Source organism: Heteronotia binoei, chromosome 5 (genome assembly GCF_032191835.1).
Source record: "Heteronotia binoei isolate CCM8104 ecotype False Entrance Well chromosome 5, APGP_CSIRO_Hbin_v1, whole genome shotgun sequence".
In the NCBI taxonomy this organism is placed as follows: domain Eukaryota; kingdom Metazoa; phylum Chordata; class Lepidosauria; order Squamata; family Gekkonidae; genus Heteronotia; species Heteronotia binoei.
In genome coordinates this window covers 18,619,532-18,643,253 of record NC_083227.1, presented here as the reverse complement: position 1 = coordinate 18,643,253, position 23,722 = coordinate 18,619,532, and the positions used below count along the sequence as shown (strand labels likewise).

The 23,722-nt window shown below is 47.7% G+C and overlaps 1 protein-coding gene across 1 annotated transcript in view; it reads left to right on the top strand.

Moving 5' to 3' along the window:
* AGPAT1 (1-acylglycerol-3-phosphate O-acyltransferase 1) overlaps nucleotides 1–23,722 on the top strand; it is a 93,244-nt gene that overhangs the window by 51,671 nt on the left and 17,851 nt on the right. Inside the window, exon 2 of the mRNA XM_060238957.1 lies at nucleotides 17,813–18,002. Coding sequence (XP_060094940.1) covers nucleotides 17,818–18,002 — 185 coding nt within the window. The 5' untranslated portion in view covers nucleotides 17,813–17,817. The remainder of the gene's footprint in view (nucleotides 1–17,812; nucleotides 18,003–23,722) is intronic.

Here is a 23,722-nt window from a genome sequence, read left to right as displayed (position 1 = left end):
TCTTTTTCTCAGATCATTTTCAGAATTGAGCTCTGGAAGGGATGCTGTGTAATATCCCCTTTCTGGTAGAATTTTGTATGATTCATCTCTGTCTTCATGGGCTGCTGGGTCTGGCCTGTAGTAGGATCCTAAACTTAGTAGCTTTGCGTGTCCCTGAGAACCAGTGTGGTATAGTAACCAGTGAGCTTTAGGCTAGGCCAGGGGAGTTCCAGGTTTGAATTCCTGTTTGCCATGAGAATTCACTAGGTGAAATTGTTCTTTCTCAGCCTAACCCACCTCCATAGGGCTGTTCTGGGAATAAAATAAGATGGGGGCAGTGGGGAGAGAGAAACAGGAATACTGCACTGAGCTTCTGGGAGACAGATTGGTGTGTGGGTGTGTAGTGCCATCAAGCTGCTTCCAACTTATGGTGATCCTATGAATTTATGACCTCCACAACATCCTGTCATTAACAGCTTTGCTCTGGTGTTGCAAACGGGCTTCTTTTGTGGGGTCAATCCGCCTCGTGTTAGCTCTTCCTCTTTTACTCGCATGGTTGTCTTGTCCAGTGACTCTCATGTTCTCATGATGTGACCAAAGTACAATAGCCTCAGTTTGGTCATTTTAGCTTCTAGGAAGAAGGAGACAGGAAGGCAATAAATATTGGCTGGAGCACGCAGGTTCTTCGGGCAAATAATTTGATGAAGAATCGTAGGTAGAATGACTTGTTTTCAGGGCTGCATTGGCATTGATGGACAACTTCTGGCTGCTTTGAGAAGCCTGGGAGTGTATTGGATGCTTGCCTTCTGGGAGCCCTGGGCCTCTTGGGAAGAGGGTTGGCTCAGGGAGAATTTGAGTAATGGTGGATATGCTTCCCTGAAAGACTGACTGCTAGATGCAGCATCGCCTCTCTTCCCCTGAGACATGAAACCGTGTGGATGGGTGGATCTAAGGCTGTGTGGACCCCAGTCTCATTGAGCCTGTCGGGACATTTGGAATGCTGAGAGAAGTTATTAGCCTTGGTCACAAAATGGCTGCCATGGCGGGGGGGATAGTTACACGACACTGGGGTGTTCTAAGCTATGCGTCCTCCTACGATGCAGACAGCTGTTTCTGAATGGGTGCCTCTTACAGCTACAAAGTTGATGCCTCCTGGGGGCATTTTGGCTAATGCCAAAATGGAGATCACTATTCCAGGACTTATTAAGTTAGATTCTGGTTTTCTCCCCCTGTGGAGACTCAAAGCAGCTTACAAAACCTTTATTCTTTTATCCTCACAACAATTTTGTGAGGTAGGTTAGGCTGAGAGGGAATTACTGGCCAGAGGTTACCCAACAAGCTGCCATGGCAGAGTGGGGATTCAATCCTGGGGCCCTGTGAAACCCTCAGGGCCAGGGGCCACATCCCCCTATGGTAGGGTTGCCAAGTCCAATTCAAGAAATATCTGGGGACTTTGGGGATGGAGTCAGGAGACTTTGGAGGTAGAGCCTAGAAACATTGGGGGTGGAGCCAGGAGCAAGGTTTTGAAAAGCATAATTGAACTCCAAAGGGAGTTCTGGCCATCACATCTAAAGGGACTGTACACCTTTTAAATGCCTTCCCTCCATTGGAAACAATGAAGGATAGGGACACCTTCTTTGAAGGCTCATAGAATTGGATACTCTGGTCCAATCCTTTTGAAACTTAGAAGGTCTTTTGAGGAGAGGCACTGGATGTTATGCTGAAATTTTGGTGCCTCTAGCTAAAAAAACAACTCTCCTCCCCCGAGGCACAGGATACCCACAGATCAATTCTCCATTATACTCTATGGGAATCGGTTTCCATAGGGAATAATGGAGTGGCCAGGAGGCATATCCCTCCCCTCCCCTCCCTCTGCTTTCTGATGACTCTGAAGCGGGAGGAGGACCTCCAAACTGGGGTATCCCCTGCCCCCACCTGGGGATTGTGCAACCAAAACAGAGAATCTTGCAAAGAAAGGCAGGGGAAAACAAAGCATACAGCTACTGTGAAAACCAGCCTCCAAATAAACAATTAAACCAATAATGCAAAAATTATACAAAGATTAAATACATTTGTTCCAAGAAAATTGAAACAATCAGTCTTTTAAATCATATAAGGAACGTATTCACCAGGAGACCAGTTCTTTTTCTTTCAGCTAATCAATGCCGATTGTATAAGGAAGTCCTGGATGAAATTGATTAATGTCCAAGTCAATCCAATATTTTGGATGTGCGCAGCCAGAGATCCATAAGGCAACAGGATAGTACTAAAGCCCCTGTTTCACATTAGCTTCTTCAAGCTTCTCACAATATGTTTCAAATACTCGGTCAGTACGCCAACAATCTCCAACAATGCTTAAGTGCTTCCCCATTGAAGCATTACTCATTGTTGGAGATTGTTGGCATTCTGACCAAGTATTTGAAATATTTTGTGAGAAGCTTGAAGAAGCTAAAGCGAAACAGGGGCTTTAGTACTATACTGTTGCCTTATGGATCGCTGGCTTCACACATCCAAAATATTGAATTGACTTGGAATTAATCAGTTTCATCCAGGACTTCCTTATACAATCAGCATTGATTTGCTGAAGGAAAAAGAACTGGTCTCCTGGTGCATACGTTCCTTATATGATTTAAAAAAACTAATTGTTTTCATTTTCTTGGAACAAATATATTTAATCTTTGTATAATTTTTGTATTATTGGTTTAATTGTTTATTTGGAGACTGACTTTCATGGTAGTTGTATGCTTTGCTCCCCCCTGCCCACCTGGGGATTGGCAACCGTACCCTGTGAAGAAGAAGAAGAAGAAGAAGAAGAAGAAGAAGAAGAAGAAGAAGAAGAAGAAGAAGAAGAAGAAGAAGAAGAAGAAGAAGAAGAAGAAGATGATATTGGATTTATATCCCGCCCTCCACTCCGAAGAGTCTCAGAGCGGCTCACAATCTCCTTTACCTTCCTCCCCCACAACAGAAAACCCTCTGAAGTGGGTGGGGCTGGAAAGGGCTCTCACAGCAGCTGCCCTTTCAAGGACAACCTCTGCCAGAGCTATGGCTGACCCAAGGCCATGCCAGCAGGTGCAAGTGGAGGAGTGGGGAATCAAACCCGGTTCTCCCAGATAAGAGTCCACACTCTTAACCACTACACCAAACTGGCTCTCCACACCAAACTGGCTCTCCAGTGGAGATGTCATCTTCTCACAATGTTGTAAAAGTGTCAAAGGTATTTTAATTACTATGCTCCTTTTCAGCGCTAGCAAGTTCTGGTTCCAGGTAGGGGTGTGCACACAAAAAATGGGTATTCTTCTGGTTTGAGGACATCCCCTTGTGGAGATGCCATCTTCTCGCCGTGTTGTAAATGTAACAGGTATTGTAATTATTATGCTCCTTTACAGTGCTAGCGATTTAAGTTCTGGTTCCAGGTAGGGGTGTGCACAAAAAAAGCGAGAAGTTGACATCTCCACAGGGGAATGTCCTCAAACCAGAAGAATACCCATTTTTTTGTGCACACCCCTACTTGGAACCAGAACTTAAATTGCTAGTACTGTAAAGGAGTATAGTAATTAAAATACCTATTACATTTACAGTGTGGCAAGAAGATGGCAGGGCCAGGGCATACTGATCTTCCTGTGTACTCAGAAGGGGGGGCTGTATTTTGAGGGAGAGGTACCAAATTTACAACATAGTTTCTGTTGCTTCTCAGTAAACCTCCCCCCCCCCCCAGATTCAAAAAGATTGGACCAGGGTAACCCCATCCTCCATTGTTTCCAATGAAGGGGGGACAAGGCATTTAAAGTGCTTTTTAAATGCCTGAGATTTCTCTCTGAAGGCATTTAAATGGACTGAGAGCCCTTTACATGCCCTGGAACTGGGGCAGTCCAGAAAAACCCTGAACATTTTCAGGTTTTTTCGGGGTATCCATTTTTTGGATACCCACATTGTCAGCCCCCTCGGTGATTGGCTAAGAAAATACCCAATAAATATTGATAAGGTATTTATCAAGTGCGCATTCCTAGTCCCAGGTGCAGAATTCTTTCTTCAGGGTTAAGCCAAAGGGGAAGCCAGTCTGTCTGGATCAGGAGGGAAAAATATCTTCCCTCTGGGTCAGGTATGTTGTCTTCTAAGTATACAGAAGGATCAGTATGCACTGACCTACAAAGGTACCAAATCTACTTGTTTGCCTGGTCCGTTATGACTGGCTTGTGGAATCCTACCTGTGAAGAAGAAGAAATTGGATTTATATCCCGCCCTCCACTCCGAAGAGTCTCAGAGCGGCTCACAATCTCCTTTACCTTCCTCCCCCACAACAGACACCCTGTGAGGTGGGCGGGGCTGGAGAGGGCTCTCACAGCAGCTGCCCTTTCAAGGACAACCTCTGCCAGAGCTATGGCTGACCCAAGGCCATGCTAGCAGGTGCAAGTGGAGGAGTGGGGAATCAAACCCGGTTCTCCCAGATAAGAGTCCGCACACTTAACCACTACACCAAACTGGCTCTCTGAGTATAGCTCAGGGTTCCCCAGAGGCACCATGGCACCTGCCAGGACTTTTAGTGTAGTGGTTCAGAGCAGTGGACTGTAATCTGAAGAACTGGGTTTGATTCCCTACTCCTCCTCCACATGCAGCCAGCTGAGTGACCTTGAGTCTCACAGCTGTGTCAGCCCCATTTACCTCACATGGTGCCTGTTGTGGGGAGAGGAAGGGAAGGGCCATAGTAAGCTGCTCTGAGACTCCAAATAAAGGACAGGGTCTAAAACCAGCTGGTCTTCTTTTTCTCCTTCTCCTCCTTTGTCTTCTTCTCCGGTGCCTTGCATGTGTTTTTGGAAATGTGTTAGGCCAAATGGGACTCCTGGCCAGTTGGCCCTTCAAGGTCTGATGGTTTAAAGAGATTAAAATGACCACAGTGTTTGTTTTATTCTTTCATTCTTTCTCAGTGTATTTTTTTTAACATTAATCTTCTTGTCCTGGGTGAATCATAGAATCATAGAGTTGGAAAGGACTCTAGGTTCATCTAGTCCAACCCCCTGCACAATGCAGGAAACTCACAAACACTTCCCCCTAAATTCACAGGATCTTCATTGCTGTCAGATGCCCATCTAGCCTCTGCTTAAAAACCTCCAAGGAAGGAGAGCCCACCACCTCCTGAGGAAGCCTGTTCCACTGAGGAATCGCTCTAACAGTCAGGAAGTTCTTCCTAAAGTTGAGCAGGAAACTTTTGATTTAATTTCAACCCACTGGTTCTAGTCCTACCTTCTGGGGCCACAGAAAACAATTCCACACCATCCTCTATATGACAGCCCTTCAAGTACTTGAAGATGGTGATCTTATCACCTCTCAGCTGCCTCCTCTCCAGGCCAAACATGCCCAGCTCCTTCAACCTTTCCTCATAGGACTCGATCTCCAGACCCCTCGCCATCTTCGTCACCCTCCTCTGGACCCATTCCAGCTTGTCTGTATCCTTCTTAAAATGTGGTTCCCAAAACTGAACACAATACTCCAGGTGAGGTCTTACAGAACAGAGTAAAGCGATACCATCACATCATGTGATCTGGACACTATACTTCTGTTGATACAGCCCAAAATTGCATTTGGCTTTTTAGCCACTGCATCACACTGCTGACTCATGTTCAGCGTATGATCCACTAAGACCCCTAGATCCTTTCCACACAGACTACTGCTAAGACAAGTCTCCCCCATCCTATAAGCAGTGACCTCTGGGACTGTACTTCAGAGGTGGTGGCAGAAGGGGTTCCTCTTCTGAACGCTAGCCATCCCAACCAGGGCCAGCCCTAGAGTGTCTGGCACCTTAGGCAAGGCTAACTTCTGGTGCCCCCGCCCCCGCACTGATAACATCACCGAGTCAGTATGGAGCCCCCAAAGGCTGGCGCCCTAGGTGATCACCTGGTTTGCCTAGTGGCAGGGGATTCCCAATGATATAGTTCCAAGTTCAGCTCCCAGCATCTCCAGTTGATGTGAAAGTCCTCCACCTGAGACCCTGGAAAGCTGCTGCCAGTTTGAGTAGACAATTCTGACTTCAATGGACCAAGGGTCTGATTCAGTAGAAGGCAGCTGAGATGCCTTCCAAAGGAGCCAAGAATCCTCCCCAGGGTTCAGATATGTGAAGTCTGTTGAGCATGCACATGGAAGCTTATACCCAGAATTAAAATTTGTTGGTAAAGGTGCCATTGGATTCAGACTTTGTTCTAGGGCTGCCCAAGGTGCAGCTTTAAGAGCCCAATGAATGCAGGTAGGATGTATATAGGGTTGCCAAGTCCAATTCAAGAAATATCTGGGGACTTTGGGGGTGGAGCCTGGAGACTTTGGGGGTGGAGCCAGTAACAAGGGTGTGACAAGCATAATTGAACTCCAAGGGAGTTCTAGCTATCACATTTAAAGGGACAGCATACCTTTTTAAACGTCTTCCTTCCATTGGAAATAATGAAGGATAGGGGCACCTTCTTTTGGGGCTCATAGAATTGGACCCCCTGGTCCAATCGTTTTGAAACTTGGGGGGTACTTTGGGGAGAGGCACTAGATACTATACTGAAAATTCAGTGCCTCTACCTCAAAAAACAGCTCCCCCAGGGCCCACGAAACCTCCACATCAATTCCCCATTATACTCTATGAGAATCGATTTCCACATAGGGAATAATTAAGTGCTCAGCAGACGTTTCCCCCCCCCCGCTGTTTCTGGCAACTCTGAAGCAAGGAAGTGGCCTCTCTACTCAAGAGTTGCTGCCAACTTCTTCCAAGTAACACAGACACACCATCCCAAGAGGAAGCCTTTCAGTTGGAGACTGAAGCCTCCGGAGGGGGAAAGGCACATGATCCTCTGGGGGAGGGGCTTCTCCCCACCGGCCAGCTGACTGAGGGTGGGAAGGAGCCTGGGAAAGCGGAAGAACTCCCGCTGGGACCTGGGGATTGGCAAGCCTAGACGTATAAGGCCTGGCAGCCAAAATTACAAAGGTGCCCAGAGGTTGATAAAGGGTGGGGATTCCTGGAAGTAGACAATACCAACGTTGACAGACCAGTGATTTGATAAGACAGCTTTGTGAGTATGGTTACGTATTCACTTCAAGTTGGATGACACAGCTCTTTCTCATGCATCGGTTGTCAGCCACTGTTTGTGGCGTGAGCAGTGGAAGTGGCTCAACTTGAGTGGCTACTGCCGAGGTACTTTAGCCTGCTTGGAGTTTCGCCAGAATAAAACAGAAGTCCAGGGACACCTTGACGAACTTAACAAACCTTATTCCGGTTTCAGATGCTATGAAGAAGAAATCATATTCTGTATAGTTCTATAGAAAAATTACAGAAGCGGGAGAAAGAGGAGCTGAAGCAGAGGGAGGCTCGGTGTGAATTGTACATAAAACTTTCTGGTGTGACTCTCCCCCTAAGGGACTGGAACAATTAGGTTGTTGTTATACATGAGTTAAACAAGAACTCACTAGAAAAAGCAATTCTGCTTGGATCGGTTAGCTGCAAAAAGGAACGCAGTCTGCCAAAGGACACGGTAGCTAGACACCATAAAAGTCCACACCAGCCTGAGAATGAACAACTCAAAGAAACAGTACAAGATTGGAAAACGTGGAGAGAGCTGGCCCACAGAATTGCCAAGAGTCGAATACAACTCAGTGGCTAACAACCAAAACACATGATGGATAATGAGAGAGATCAGAAGTTCCAGCCTCTCTGTTATGTGGCACAGATAAACCAAAGGATATATAGCAGCCAACTGAGGAGGAAGCAGTGTGAAGCATAAGAAAATGCACTCTTAGCATGCATGCATATGGAAGCGTATAGCCGGACTTAAACTCTGTTGATCCCAGAGATGCCACGGGACTCAAAACTTTGTTTTATTTGCAGCCCTGGGAGGCTGCAGGGCCAGGGGTCACATCTCTATGTGTAGATGCCGTCTTCTTCCCACAGTGCCAGAGACAAGTCAGCTCACCAGAAATGTGAACAGAGCTACTTTAATTACTTCACTCTGTAAGGTCTTCTCTGGTCCTGGCCACTGCACCCTTTCTGCAAGGAAATCCAGTGCCAGGGGTACTAATCTGTTTAATCTGGAGATCAGATGTAATTCCAGGTGACAGCCCTGTCTGCAATACCTGAGAATTCCAAGTTGCTTTGCTAGACGTTCGGCTTACTTTGCCTTTTTGACCACAAGAATATCAAAATTACGGTAGCTTGAAAAGTATTCTCTTGGTCAAAAGTCTGAAAAAGCGTGGTCCAGATTCATCTGGAAGGGGAGCAGATTGATGCTGAGGGCTTCTGTGTTGAGATTCCTAAATGTCTTGCCCCGTTGACAGATAGCTCAGCACTCAAGAGTAGTATGAATGTAAATTCTCCAAATGCACATAAAGTAGGTTCTCAAACGGAATTTCGATAATTATGCTTTCCGTTTCCTAGCCGGGCAGGAAGTATGTACCACTGAGTCGTGAATGTTACAGAGGCTGTAAGGCTCCAGAGATAAGAAGCATTAAAATAAATATTGATAGATAACTTGGAGAGCCTCAGCGTAAAGGCTTAAGTTGTTTATATGTGCATCTCTTGATAAAGATATTTATTGCAACGGGAAGTAGAACGATCAAAATTCTGTTGAGAACCTACTTTATGCACATTTGGAGAATTTACATTCATACTACTCTTGAGTATTGAACATTCTTTACATGCTCGTTGACAGATAACAGCAAAGAGGAGGGAACCGACCCCCCACACAGGAGGCCCATAATTCACCGGAAACCTTTTGTAAACTTAATCCTGGTGGACCCTGCTAAAGATCACTGATAATGCAACTGGCCATTATTATGGCCTCTTCCCCACTCAGACCTGGGCTTGTTTTCATTTAGGTGTGAGGCATCACCCTCGATCCTGTGCTAATAAAGCTGGGAGAAATAGTTTCTATGTGTTGCATACTTGTTTTCCATTCTAGTAAATGAAAAAAAAAAAAAGTGTGTGTGTGTGTGTGAGGGGGGGTGGGGACATTCAACCGGAGTCTTGTGGTTAAGCTGTGCCATCTACCTCCTACTGCTGCTGGATCACTGAGAGCACAGTTGGGGAAATTCTTCACATTCCTCCAGTGTGCTGTTATGAAGCTTCAAAGCATCTGGGCAGGCAGCCAAGTGCCTGGATCAGCCCCTCCTTCCCCCCCCCCTCTGAATACCACGCCCACATCCCCAAAGCGCTTTTACTGTTCTGTGAACTTGATTCAGTGTGATAACCTTCAGGGTGTTGGATGATGGTGCTAGGTAAGCATAGGAGGAGTTGCTTGCTGCTGGGTGGTAGATTAAGCCTTCTGAGAAGCTTGACCCTTTTCTAAACCAGGGGGAGGGGAGAGATTCTAGTCCTCAAGCAAAGATAGATGAGAAACCCTATGAGCGTTTCTAGCTAGACGGATTCATGGAGGAGAAGTCTATCCATGACTACTCGCCATGCTGACTGAGGGGAACCTCAGTATTCAGAGGCACTAATCCTCTGAATCCCTAAGCCAGGAGACAACATCAGGAGGAGGCCTCGGACTCTGTGCCCTGCTGCTGGCTCTCCAGAGGAGCTGGTTGGTCACTGTGTGAGACTGGATGCTGGGCTACATGGACGACTGGTCTAATGCAGCAGGGCTCTTTTTTTTTTTTTGTTCTTATAAAGAAGGGATTAGATAGATTTATGGATGATAAGCCTGTCAGTGGCTACTAGCCATGGGGACTGAGGGGAACCTCCACATTCAGGAGCACTAAACCCCTGAATCTCAGATCTAGGAGAAAATCCTGAGAGAAGGCCTTGGTCTCTCTGCCCTTTTGTTGGCCCTCCGGAGGAACTTGTTGGGCAGTGTGTGGGGCAGAATGCTGGACTAGATGGCCCATTGGTCTGACCTAGTAGGGCTCTTCTTAAGTTCTTAGTGAATTCTCAAAAACTAGGGATTTTGTTTCTCTTCAGAGCCTTCGTATCTGTCACTCCTGCAAAATTATGCCTGTTATGGTTCCCTGCTTGTGTTTGCTCAGAAAGTCCAACTTTTTTTTATGGGCTCTCCTTCCTTGGAGGTTTTTAAACAGAGGCCAGATGGCCATCTGACAGCGGTGAGGATCCTGTGAATTTAGGGGGAGATATTTCTGAGTTTCCTGCATTGTGCAGGGGGTTGGACTAAATGACCCTGGAGGTCCCTTCCAACTCTGATTCTGTGATTCTAGACTAGAGTTTCTGGGCTGTCTTGAGGCAGCGATGTGGTAGCTCATGAGCAGAGTACATGCAGACGTGGTGTGGGTCTGTAAATGACCTGGGACCAATCTGCTGAGAAGGCCTCTCTCTTGTGTGACCCACCGAGATTGCCAGGACAAAGAGTGTGTAAAGCTCCGTTAAACGGAGCCAGCCCATTGGTATGTCTTGTTCAGTATTGCCTCCTCTGATTGGCAGTGGCATTCCAAGGTCATGGGCAGAGAAAGAAAGGTATCAGGTGATGGGAGAGAGACCTATCTTGATGTCTTTTATCTTCCCCTCCTTCCGTATGTGGTTCTTCTCACCTTTCCTCCCATTTTCATAGAATCATAGAATTGGAAGGGACCTCCAGGGTCATTTAGTCCAACCCCCTGCACAATATTCTTTGTCTTTCACAAATACCTTCCCCACACATACCCCCAGCTACACCTGCTCCACACCCAGAAGAAAGTTTTAAAAAAAAATCCTCCTGGATCCCTGGCCAAACTGGCCTTGAGACAGATTGCTGCCTGACCCCAAAATGGCAAACAGCATTTTCCTGGTCGTGTTAAGAAAGGGTCACGAGAACTAAGCACTGATGCAATCCATCCTGCCCTCCTCCTCAAGATCTGCCTAGCTTCACAGGATCAGCATTGCTGTCAGATGGCCATCTAGCCTCTGTTTAAAAACCAAAGGAGGAGAGCCTAGCCCACCACCTCCCTAGGAAGCCTGTTCCACTGAGGAACTGCTCTGTCAGGAAGTTCTTTCTAATGTTTAGTCAAAATTCTTTTAATTTCAACCCGTTGGTTCTGGTCTGATCTTCTGGGGCAACAGAAAACAACTCCGCACTATCCTCTATATGACAGCCCTTTAAGTTCTCGAACATGGTAATCATATCACTTTTCAATCATTTCCTCTGCAGGCTAAATGTACCCAACTCCTTCAGCCTTTCCTTGTAGGACTTGGTCTCCAGACCCCTCACCGTCTTCATTGCCGTCCTCATAAATTGTGGTGCCCAAAACTACCCCTTAGCAGCTCTGTGAGGTAGGTTAGACTGGGAGTGAGTGACTGTCCCAAGGCCACTCAGGCGGTTTAATGATATTAAAACCCTGGCTTCCCCATTTCTAGTAGGACACTCCGATCACTACACCACACTAACTTTCTGTAACTGGACATGTCGTGGATTATGTTCTCTGTCATTAAGCCACTGCTAGCTGACAAGTTGGGCTGCCTTTATGTCCTGAGTGCCAAAACACACACACGACAACGACAACATGTACTTCTGAAAGTTACTGGCAAACAAATGCGTGCGGGAAAGACAAGGACATGCTGGAAGCAAACCAGGCTGCAACGCTGCTGTCATTAACGCAAGTGCCTTCCTCAGTTGTTTGGGCAGTGGACCAACCCCATACGCCAAGCAATATGATCTGGCATGATGCTCATTGGTATGTGTGCCAGGGGCTCACAACCCCTGGCCTAGCTTGAGTTTCTCTTGCTTCTGCCAGGTCTGAGTGCCAGAAGGAGAAGCGTTTCTGGTTGGAAGCACTGTCCAGTTCTTATCTCAGCTTGGACTTGGGCTGCTTCTGATCTGAGGTGAGCTGCCGGGGTCTGAGGCAGCTTTGGAGCCTTGCGTTTCTCGATCAAGGATGGCACAAATCTGAGAAGTGAAACCCAGGAAGTGCCACAAAGCTGCCCCGCCAGAGGGGGATACCAGAGGGTGCTGCCCTATCAATGCCAAGGGGTGAATGCTCCCCCCTCCCAGACTGGTGCAGCGATACAATAAGTCTAGCCAGGCATGTAGTACATGACCACTGTAGATACCTTGCTTGTATGATGAAGACAGTGTTTGAAATGGCCTCTTCCTTCTCTGTGAGGATGATTCTTGGCCTACCTGTAAAGACAATTGAGATGGGAAGGAGAAGGTTATGTAATGTGTTTGGGTGCTTCACCAGAAAATTTATTTGAACACACAAGGCTGCCTTATACTGAGTCTGTCAAGGTCAGATTTGCCTGCTCAGACCTGAAGCAGCTCTCTAGAGCAGGAGTGTCAAACATGTGGCCTGGGGGTCGAATCAGGCCCCTGAAGGGCTTCTATCAGGCCCCCGAGCAACTGGCTGTCATCTGCTTCCTTCTCCTTCTCTCTTGCTTCCTTCTGCATCACAGCTTGCTTTGACGGGCTTGCTCAATCACACATGTACTACAGAACAAAGCCTCTATTTTCTCCATTGGCTGAGACTCTTCCCTTTGGGAGGAGGGGGGGGGAAGGGATAGTTTGCTTTGCCGGGCTCTCTCAGTTGCGCTGCAGAGCTACTGTGCCAAGCTTCCCTTCCTTGTATTGGCTGAGGCTCCTCCCCCTCCTGGTCCCCTGGGGAAGGAAAGAAAGAGACCGAGAAGTGCTAATTGTTTTAACCATGTTTCATTTAAAGTTTTTAAAAATCTTTAATTGTGTTTTGCTTTATAAAGGTTATATCTGTGTTACCTGGTTCTACATTTTATGACACACCTGGCCCATCCCGACAAGATCTCATTTATGTCAGATCTGGCCCTCATAACAAATGAGTTTGACACCCCTAGAGACTCTGACGGAGGTTGCTCAGATTACCTGTTTAGCTGATCCTCTCTTAACAAGAGGAACCAGGGACCGAACCTGGGACTTTGCATACACCAAGCAGGTGCTCTGGCCCTATCTGGATGGAGCTTTGTTTCTACAGATGAAAGGGGATTTACTGTATGCATATTAACAGTTCAGTGCGTGGCTTTTGTTTTTATTAGCACATGGCTTGGAGAGCCTCTGGCACTAGTAAGGCAGGATAGGGATCTTAAAACAAGCTTACTCACACCAGCGTTAATACGCCGGCCTCATTATCTTTGCGCTGAGACAACAGTTGCACTGTTGTGGACAGCGAAGCTGTAATGAACCCCCGGCCTGTTCCCTGGAGTTACAGGAAGTGCAGTTGTGATTTTCAGAAAAGCTTGAGGACTGTCATCTCAAAAAAATTACCAGAACGTCTAATATCTCTATGGCTGGCCTCAGAGCTGGCCTCCGCAGTTCTCTTGCTGACGGTGATTGTGCAACATCCTTCCGCTGGCCTCCCACTAGTGCTTCAAAATCTGTCAGAGGCTTTATCATTCCCTCTCCTGTTGTAGCAGGGATTAAGCAGGTCAGAATGGGGGAGCTTTCAACATAGATAGTGGTTGATCTGCTTGAAACTGGATAGTTTCCTCATGTTTTGTCCCCTAAGCATTTGAATCAAGGGGCCTAACGTGTATCTTGCAATTTCTACTTCCTCGGTCTTCCAAGTAACTGGTTGTTGTCCCGTGGGAGGGGAGCCCAGAAAGGTGGTGCCATACGAGCCATAGGCATAGTGTTCCCTTATGGCTTAGAGCAGGGGGCTCAAACATGCGGTCTGGGGGTCGAATCAGGCCCCCGGAGGGTTCCTATAGGCCCCTGAGCAACTGGCTGTCATCTGATTCCTTCTCCCTATATCTTGCTTCCTTTTGCATAACAGCTTGCTTTGCAAGGCTTGCTCAGTTGCACGAGAGCTACTCGATTTTCTTCATTGACTGAGGCTCCTCCCTTGGGGAGGGGGGGCAGAGCTTGTTTTCCCAGGCTCTCTCAATCGCCCAGCAGAGCTACTGCACCAAGCCTCTCTTCCTTCTATTGGCTGAGGCCCCTCCCCCAGCCCCCTGAGGAAGGAAGGAAAGAGTCAGAGCTTCCTTTGCCCAGTTCCCTGGATTCCATGGGAGAAATACAAAAAAAGCACCTTTAAGACCAATGAGTGCTAACGATTTAAGCGTGTTTTAAGTTTTTAAATATATATATTTGTGTTTGTGTCATTTATAAAGTGTATATCTCTGCTACCTAATCTTAAACAGGTACATACATGGCCTGGCCTGACATGGCTCGGCCCAACCCAACATGGCCCAGCCCAACAAGGTCTCATTTATGTCAGATCCGGCCCTCATAACAAATGAGACCGACACCCATGGCTTAGAGGGTGGCAGGAGGCCCATGTGTATTCTCCACAGTGGCACCGTGGTGTAGGCCAGAGGGGGTTGAGAGGGCCATAAGCAGGGATTGTTATCATCCTTCTCAAATGCGTCAACCTGAGGGCCAGTAGACTGTTACGTTGGGCTCGAGGCCCGCCCTGGGAAGGGCAAAGCTGGCTTTGTTCTGGGAATGTCCACAGGAACAAGCAATTCAGGCGAAAGGGATCCATCTTCCTTTTTGAAGAGGAGTCACTAGTCCTGCATTCTAATCCCTTGTCCCCAAGCGTTCAACTCCTTTGTAAGTATAGAAACAATGGTTCAGGGCTGTTTGATGGTCGTTCTCAAAGTCAACCACTTAGAGAAATGTTTCTGTGTAGATTTGGGTCACAGCAGAAGCCAAGAATTAAAAACTGACTGACACTCTTACTTCCTCACACACAGTTCACAATACTTGTAAAGGGGGCATAGATGGTGCTGGTAGAGAAGCTATTGAGATTTACAAACACCAGCACTATTTTAACAGAAAGGAAGAAGGCATTTCCATCCACCAATCTTGGTACCCAGCTCTGCAAAACACCCTACAGACTATACATTGCAGAAAGTCACAGAACAACCAGTACATTCCACAGAACAATCGGCACAGTCAACAACCATCTTCCTTATCTTCACACCCCTTCCAACTCTCCCAGCAATTAACACAGAACAATGGTCACATTCAACAGCCAGTTTCCTTATCACTACCCTTCCAGGAAGCCCCACCAGACAATGGGCACATCCACAAACCAATTGCCCTTTCACCACACACCCTCCAGCCTAGAAATAGCAGCTCTCTAGCAGCCCCGGCCCCACTCAATGCACAGCAGCCAAGAAGGTCAGAGCGCCTGCTCCGGCTGAAACGCCACTGAGGATGTTCTCCGCAGCTGAGAACGAAACGTCTGGAAGGAAAACTTTCTCCAGTAGAACACGGCACTTGAGCCCGAAAGATTCTACAAACCCTAATGATGTTACCAGCTGTGAAAACCTGAAATCAGTTATACAATAAACTATTAAAACAATTTAAAACAGGTAGTACAATAAATTTAGAAGTATAGCAAGCCCAAATGGCCAGAAGCTACTAAGCCATAAACCAGAGGACAATGAAGATCTTATTAATATAGGCTGTATACAGTTGGAGAACTTCAGCAAGGGAGGCCTAATAATTGGATGCCCGCTGCCTCAGCGTCCTCACCAGAGACCAGGGGTGGAATTCTAGCAGAAGCTTATTTGCATATTAGGTCCCACCCCCTATTGTAGCCAATCCTCCAAGTGCTTACAAAAAAGAGCCTTGTAAGCTCTTGGAGGATTGGTTACATCAGGGGTGTGTGGCCTAATATGCAAAGGAGCTCCTGCTAGAATTCTACCCCTGCCAGAGACCATTGTTTGGCACCTAATCTGAGTCAGGCTAATTTAGCTAGTATGGATAGGTGGATGGGTAGAAGGATAGATGGAACTAGGGGTATGCATTTGGTCATATCTAAGCTGAAAAAATATATTTTTAAAAACCCTTATCAGTATTTTTCAGCTATTCTTTCAGCCTGATATAGATAAGAGTGGGTTTTTGTTTTTGTTTTGCTATCCAAAATGGCCAAGCCCCCACACCATAGTGAAGTTAAAGGGATAGTCAAAGTTAAACAGCATTGAAATGGATTGCAGCCCCTTTAAATGCCTTCTGGGTGAACTCACCACTTGGAGAAGGACTGAGATCCCCCTTAAATGCCTTTGGAGTTCACTTGTGACTTGGAGAAGGCATTTAAAGGGGCTGCAAGCCCTTTGAACACCTTTCCCCCTCCACTGAATCCAATGGAGGATGAGGGCACCTTCTTTGGGGGCCCATAGAATTGGACCTCCTGGTCCAATCTTTTTGAAACTGGGGGAGAGGGTGTTGAGGAGAGTCACCAGCAGCTGTGCTGTAAATTCAGTGCCTCTACCTCAAAAAACAGCCCCCCAGATACCCCTAAATCGATTTCCCATTATTCTCTATGGCACGGGTGGCCAAACTTGCTTAAGAGCCCCATAGAATAAATATCAGTTGTTTGAGAGCTACAAGACATGAACAATATTACACACATGTCTCAGTAAATACAGCTCTTACAAGAGCTATGAAACTAAGGGGGAGCCCTGCGCCACTCTCTTTAATTCCATCCCTCCTTCCAGTGGCTCCCTTGGCTCTTGTGTTCACTTTCCCCACTCTTGGTCTCCGGGTCACCTCTGTGGTAGAGGAGAAGAGCTTGCAAGCCTGCCTATTTCCCCCTCCTTACCCTCTTCACACATGGCAGAAATATCACCTACCTATGGGTCAGGACTCAGAAGCTGACTGAGGTCCCAATGTTAAGCATGCCTGCTTAAGAGTAAGCCTGCATTAAGTTCCTCCTTGATCTCTGGGAGCCACACAGTATATGAACATATATATGAAGCTGCCTTATACTGAATCAGACTCTGGGTCCATCAAAGTCGGTATTGTCTACTCAGACTGGCAGCAGCTCTCCAGGGTCTCAAACTGAGGTTTTTCATGCCTACTTGCCAGGAATCTTTTTAGTTGGCGATGCCGGGGGTTGAACCTGGGACCTTCTGCTTACCAAGCAGATGTTCTTCCACTGAGTTACCATCGCTCCCTATATGTTAAAGAGTTACATGTGGCTCCCGAGCCACAGTTTGGCCACCCCTGCTCTATGGGAACCATTGAATATAAAAGTCTCCATAGGGTGTAATGGAGCTGGAAAAAAAATGGGATTTCCTAGATATCATGAATCTGAATATCATACCAGTATTGGGATTCAGGAATATCAGAAAATACTGATATTTTTGGGGTTCTGTGTGCCCAAACCCCAAAAACACCGATTTTTTTTTTCCGATTGTTAGATCAAACTTCATTATAATTCCTTGTTTCCTTTTGCTGCTGCTAGATGTACTGGAGGGGATGGTTTTTTTCATGATCTAAAACTGGGATAGAAATCCATACCTTACCAACTTTTCCACAGGCAAAAAGAGGGGGAAGGAGTTTGTGGGACCAGGGTGAACAAAAGCTGTGTGGGGCAATGGCTACAGTGAGGAGAAACAGAAGAGATCATACAGAAAATCTTGGTTAGATCCAATTGTGGTGGCCCTTGCATAGGTGACCCTGGTATTCCTTGGAGGTCTCCCATCCAAGTACCAATGAGGGCCAGTTTGGTGTAGTGGTTAAGTGTGTGGGAGAACCACATTTGATTCCCCTTGGGTCAGCCATACCTTTTGTAGGAGTTGTCCTTGAAAGGGCAGCTGCTGTAAGAGCTCTCTCAGCCCCACCCACCTCACAGGGTGTCTGTTGTGGGGGGGGGGGAGGTAAAGGAGATTGTGACTGCTCTGAGATTTAGAGTCTAGGGCGGGATATAAATCCAATATCATACTTAGCTTCCAAGATTTGGTGAGACCAGCTTAGCCTAAACAAGCCAGATAAGAACATTCTCATTTAGAACTCCTTGCTAAAGTTCCTTGGAACGCCATATAAAAAACACCCCTGTTGGTTTCTATTAAAGGTCTTTACTGTTGAACTGAAACGTATTTCGAACAGAAGAGAACAAGTTGATAAAACTGAACGGATGTAACTGAAAACAGAGCTGATTCTCCCTCCTCCTCTTCTCCTCTCTCTCACAGGGACGATGGAGATCTCTCTGGGCCAGTGGCTCCTTATCCTCTTCCTGGTGGTGGTCCCGCTTCTGTACGAATGGAGCGCCACCTTCAAGTACTTCTGCAAGATGGGCTTCTACAACGGCTACATCCTCTTCCTGGCCATCCTCGTCATCCCGGTCTGTGCGCTTCGCGGGCGCAACGTGGAAAACATGAAGTGAGCTGCTTGCGCTGGGCTGTGCCCTCCGACCCTCCCCAGGCTGATGCCGGGGTCTCTTCTCCCCAAAACAAATCTTCCTGGCTGGGAGGCATTATGATTTTGTGTCGTAAGCCTTTCACCCACGGGTCGTCGTAAGCCTTTCACGCCGAGGGTACTTCTGCGGGATGGCTCCGACTGGAGCAACCCACATTCAGATGTATGCGGTGGTGGAAAGTACCACCAAGCCACAGGCTACTTAGGACAACCCCATAGGTTTTTCAAGGCAAGAGATGATCAGAGCATTGGGGAAAGTGCAGAAAAGGGCAACTAGAATGATTAAAGGGTTGGCACACTTTCCCTATGAAGAAAGGTTGAAATGCTTGGGGCTCTTTAGCTTGGAGAAACGTCGACTGCGGGATGACATGATGGAGGTTTACAAGATTATGCATGGGATAGAGACGGAGAAAGAAGGATTTTTCTCCCTTTCTCACAATACAAGAACTCCTGGGCGCTCCATGAAATTGCTGAGCAGTCGGGTTAGAACGGATTAAAGGAAGTACTTCTTCACCCAAAGGGGGATTAACTGCCACAGGAGGTGGTGGCGGTTACAAGCATAGATACCTTCAAGAGGGGATTGGATAAACATGGAGCAGAGGTCCATCAGTGGCTATTAGCCACAGTTTATTGATGGAACTCTCTGTCTGGGGCAGTGATGCTCTGTATTCTTGGTGCTTGTGGGGGGAGCACAGTGGGAAGGCTTCTAGTGTCCTGGTCCCACTAGAGGACCTCCTGATGGCACCTGGTTTTTTGGCCACAGAGTGTTGGACTGGATTGGCCTGATCTAACACGGCTTCTCATGTTCTTAACCCTGGACTTCCTGGCTGGTCTTCCATCCAAGTAGTAATCAAGGCCAATCCTGTTTAGCTTCCAAGATCTGACAATATGGGGCTAGCCTGGGCTCTCCAATTCAGGGCTGATATGTATATAGAGGAAGAGATTGCAGTCCACCTGTTGGGTATGTCCACCTACTGAGTTGGGTATGTTTGGCCTGGAGAGGAGAGGACCGAGAGGTGATATGATCACCATCTTCAAGTACTTGAAGGCTGTCATTTAGAGGATGAGGAAGAGTTGTTTTCTGTGGCCCCAGAAGGTTGGACCAGAACCAGTTGGGTTGAAATTAAATCAGAAGAGTTTTCAACTAAACATTAGGAAGAACTTCCTGACCGTTAGAGTGGTTTCCTCAGTGGAACAGGCTTCCTCCTTGGGAGGTGGTGGGCTCTCCTTCCTTGGAGGTTTTTAAACAGAGGCTAAATGTCAATCTGACCACAATGCTGATCCTGTGAACTTAGGCAGAGCACGAGAGGGAGGGCAGGAAGAGTTGCATCAGGGATTAGTTCTGGTGAAATGCTGACTGCCACTTGGGGGCCAGGAAGCCATTTTCTCCAGACTGATCTGGCCAGGGATCCTGGAGGTTTTTTGGCATCTTCTGGGCATGGAGCAGGTGTCACTGAGTATGGGGGAGGCATTTGTGAATTTCCTGCACTGTGCAGGGAATTGGACTAGATGACCCTGGAGGTCATCAACACTCACAGTCTGGCCCAACAAGGTCACGTTTATGTCGGATCCGGCCCTCATGACAAATGAGCTTGACTCCCCAATCCCGTTTTCAAGCTGTCTGTGCCTGAGGCCGTCACCAGGGATGGGCATGAACCAGTTCGCCAAAACATACCCACTGCCAAAAGATTGCAAAAGTCTGAGCTGCAGGGACAGAGCCTGCTCCTGTGGTTTAGTTGTTTAGATTGGAAGAAGCTGAGTCACGGGGTAGCCTGGTTGAGAGCCCAAAACAACTGAGCCGTGGGAGTAGGCTGCCCCCGCAGCCCAGTCTGGTTCATTTGCGAGCCGAATGGCTTCATTGCTTGGTCACGGTTTGCCGGTGAATCAAACGGCATTTCTGTGGTTCCTGCCCACCCTTAGCCATCACTACAGCCTCTGGCAGCAGATTCCGTGAAATCACTCGCCGTGTCAGGACGTTATTTCCTTTTGTCCGTCCTGAATCGACTGCCTGTCGGCTTCATTGGATGACCTCAAGTCCTAGTGTCTTGTTTCCTGATGCAGTAGGCATTTATGAAGGGCTTCTCTTGGGACTGAAATCTTAAGATAGGCACTTGCAACTTAGAGGGCTGGGGGAATGTAGAGTTTAGGACTGGAATTAACATTTTCTGTCAGTCAAGGTTAAGGCAGTCTCTGCGGTAATGCAAGTGCCAGCCATGAGGCCTACATTTTTACAGTGCATGTGACTGAGTCACCCGGTTATTTGCATCCTCAATATACAAGGTGTAGGCTGGTATGGGGCATTTATATTAATCTGTTTTAAGAGTTCACCCTCCTTGGCTAGGCTTCTGTGATGTCACTGAGATGTCGCAAACATCCTAAAGCAGGGGTGGCTAAGTTGCAGCTCAAGAACTTTCACACATATTGTGTGGCTCTCAAAGCCTCACACCGCCCCATCCGCCCACTTGGGGAAGTCATGCGTCCCTTCAAATCACTTCTCTAAACCAAGCCAGCCAGCAGCTTGGAGGAGGCAACTAAAGTTGTTTTCTTTCCACCTCTCCCTCCCCCCCCCCATCTCTGTGCCTGCTGCCTGCCTTCTTTGCAGCTCTCAAACATCTGACATTCATGTCTTGTGGCTCTGAAACATCTGATGTTTATTCCACGTGGCTCTTACGTTAAGCAAGTTTGGCCACCCCTGACCTAAAGCCTACAGGTGGACCTTTATTTATTGTTATTATTTATTTATTTTTAAATTATGTTATTATTTATTTTATTACGCTTGCATCCCGCCCTCCCCTGACGGGCTCAGGGTGGCTAACGATTGAAATAACAAAAAAATTAAATGATTGCACTAAAATCACAATAGAATCCTAAAAACAGTTTTAATCCCTAGATGGCATTGTTATTAGTTCTTGATTAGCACTCTGCACTGTGCTGCTATTAGATGCTGTTTAGCGCATTTCAATTCTGTTTGGATTGGGATAGGGTATCAGTGCTGGGAGGTAGTGAGGTACTGGTCGCCTCCATTAGATGTTAAAAGTGGGGGTGAAGAATGTTGACAAACAGTGTGGCTTCCATGAGGGATGTGAAAGGATTCTTTTGGCCAGAGGGGAAGGAAAAGTTCATACAACTTCGGTAATAGCGTATGACAGGGTTTCCGAAACTCCCCCCCCCCCATGGCCCAGTTTTTTCCTCGTGGTTCAGGTGGAGGTTTTTTTCCCATGGTCTGAACATCAGAGAGGGGCGGAGGAGCGTGCGTGGCTGGCGCGCAGTCTCAGGATCGCTCCCTGAGCGATGCAGAGACTGCCCACTGGCTAGGAGCTTTCCCTGTCCTTCTCTGATGTTTCCAAACATCAGAGAGGGATGGGGGAGGGCTTCTGGCCAGCGCGCAGTCTCAGTATCAATCCCTGAGCATCCTCCGGGCAGAGGATGCTCAGGGAGCGATACAGAGACTGTGCGCTGGCCAGGAGCTTCCCCTCCCTCTCTGATGTTTCTAAACATCAGAAAGGGACGGGCAAGGGCTTCTGGCCAGCGTGCAGTCTCTGTAGTGCTCTCTGAGCATCCTCCAGGCGGAGGACACTCACGAGAGTGCTACAGTCGTCGCTGGTGAGGGGGGCAAGGGCTGGAGCATGGTGCCACATTATGGTACTGAAGATAAATAGAGAGGGATGGGGGCAGTCGGGCTGCCCCTGGTGACCCTGCATTGAGGCTTGCGTGGCCCAGTACTGGGTCGTGACCCTGCAAATAGGAAACACTGGCGTATGAAATAAAGTTGTAGCGTATGCATGCATACACTGTGCAGTGCCAGCCCTAGGGCGCATGATACCCCAGGCAGGCTCCCTGCCTGCCCCCCCACCCCCCCGCTGCTGCCTCCAGTCCTCCCTCCTCAGCACCCCCCCTCCTTCAGAGAAGTGCGATGAGACTGGGCCCTACTGACTTCAAGGCAGCTGGCTTCTGCACATTTTTCGAAGAGACTGCTGGAGGAGGCTTCTCCCTCCTCCTTTGTGGAACCGGAAGTGAAAGGGGAATGAAGCCTCCTCCAGCGCTGTCTTCAGAAAATGTACAGATGCTGGCTGCCTCGAAGCCGGTAGGGTCCAGCCTTGTCGCAGTGAGCTTCTCTGAGGGGAGGGAGGCAGGCAGAGTGCAGTGGAAGGGAGGGGTCTGGCAGCGGCGGCAGGTGGGGGGAGGAGAGGCAAATTAAGGCGGTTGTCTTGGGTACTGAGAGGGGGGGGAGCCCAATTTGGAGCCTAGTTTGCCTAGTGGGCAAGCCAGCCGTTATACTCTGACAAATGTGAAATAGTTATCAATTCTGCTATTCAGACTTTGTCAACACATTCAGCAAAACCTTCTGCTGCGCTGAGTTTGGCTATAGTTCAATTCTGGCAAGATTACTTCAGGCAGAGGTATGATGACTTAGGTTTGCCCAGGCAATAGCAAGAATCCTGTTCTTGTCTGTAATCCGCTGATGGAGGACTTGTTCTGCCGTGAATGGGCAAGGCTGGGCCACAGAGTCACAACATGACATGCTGCTAGCCTGACTGCTGGGCTCAGTACTTCTGGCAGAGGGTGGGGTTTCCATGAAAAGCTTTAGCAGCAGTGGTAGGAGAAACCAAAGGCCTGGAAGTGGGTGGACAGGTGGCCGTTCTTGGCCTGGGAATGTGGGAGGAGAAAGGCTTGGGTCATGCTTCAGATATGTGAAAGCAGAAATGACTTGGAAGCTTCCTGTGAACCGCTTGAACTGCTCAGGTGGGAAGAGGAGGTGGACCAGACCTGCCAAGATGGAACAGCTGATAACAAAGCAAGGTGTAAAATGTTCTTGTAGCATCCTGGGAGCCTTAGGATACCAGGCTTCCATCCAAGGTGTGACCTGGCGTCATGCCCTAGGCCATGAGGCCTAGAGGACCTAGAGAAGCCTACCTCAAAGTTGCTACATCTCCCAGGATCCCTTCCATCCCTTTTATTGGGGTAGGCAGAAATTTCAGAGGGAAAACTTGCCCAGTGGAGAACAGAGGGGTGGGACACGGGAGGAAAGAATAAAAGGATTAGCTAGAGAGGGAGGAGTGTTCTCTCTGGAAAGACTGAGCTGGAGAGAGGCTGCAGCTAGGAGAGTTCCCCCATTCAATGAAGGGTGAGTTCGCGGGGAATCAGAAGGAGGAGATATACAGTTATTTCCATCAAGGGTTTATTTTTCTTTGTACCACCTTTTCTGTTTTCTTCCTTGCTCAATATTGCACTAAAATTTTTACATCACACGTTTATTCTTGAGCGCTTACAATAACAACAATATTGTTGTTATACTGCCTGGGTCCTCATGTCTCTTTGGTCATGGATAAAAGGTACTTGCTGAGACACAGGGGTCAGGTGGGTGCTCTGGGCCCCCAGACAGACCCATCCATATCAGAGTGGTGGCAGCCTATAGAGGCCCTCTTTGGTCTACTGCATGTGACACCTGGCAAGGCAAAGGTAGGCTGGCAGCTATATGTTCTTGGTAGTGGTGCCTAGACTGTTACCTGCAACATGTATCATGTGCTGCTTTTGTTTCTGCTTCATTGTTCCTAATCCTTGCAATAATACATCTGGGGTTAGTCCCTCTTTATGGAAGTTCACCTGGTGTTGAATTGTGTATACGTTTTAGGCACCAGACCCATAGTGTTGTTGGTTGTGGTTGTTGTTTTTAATTTCTTTTA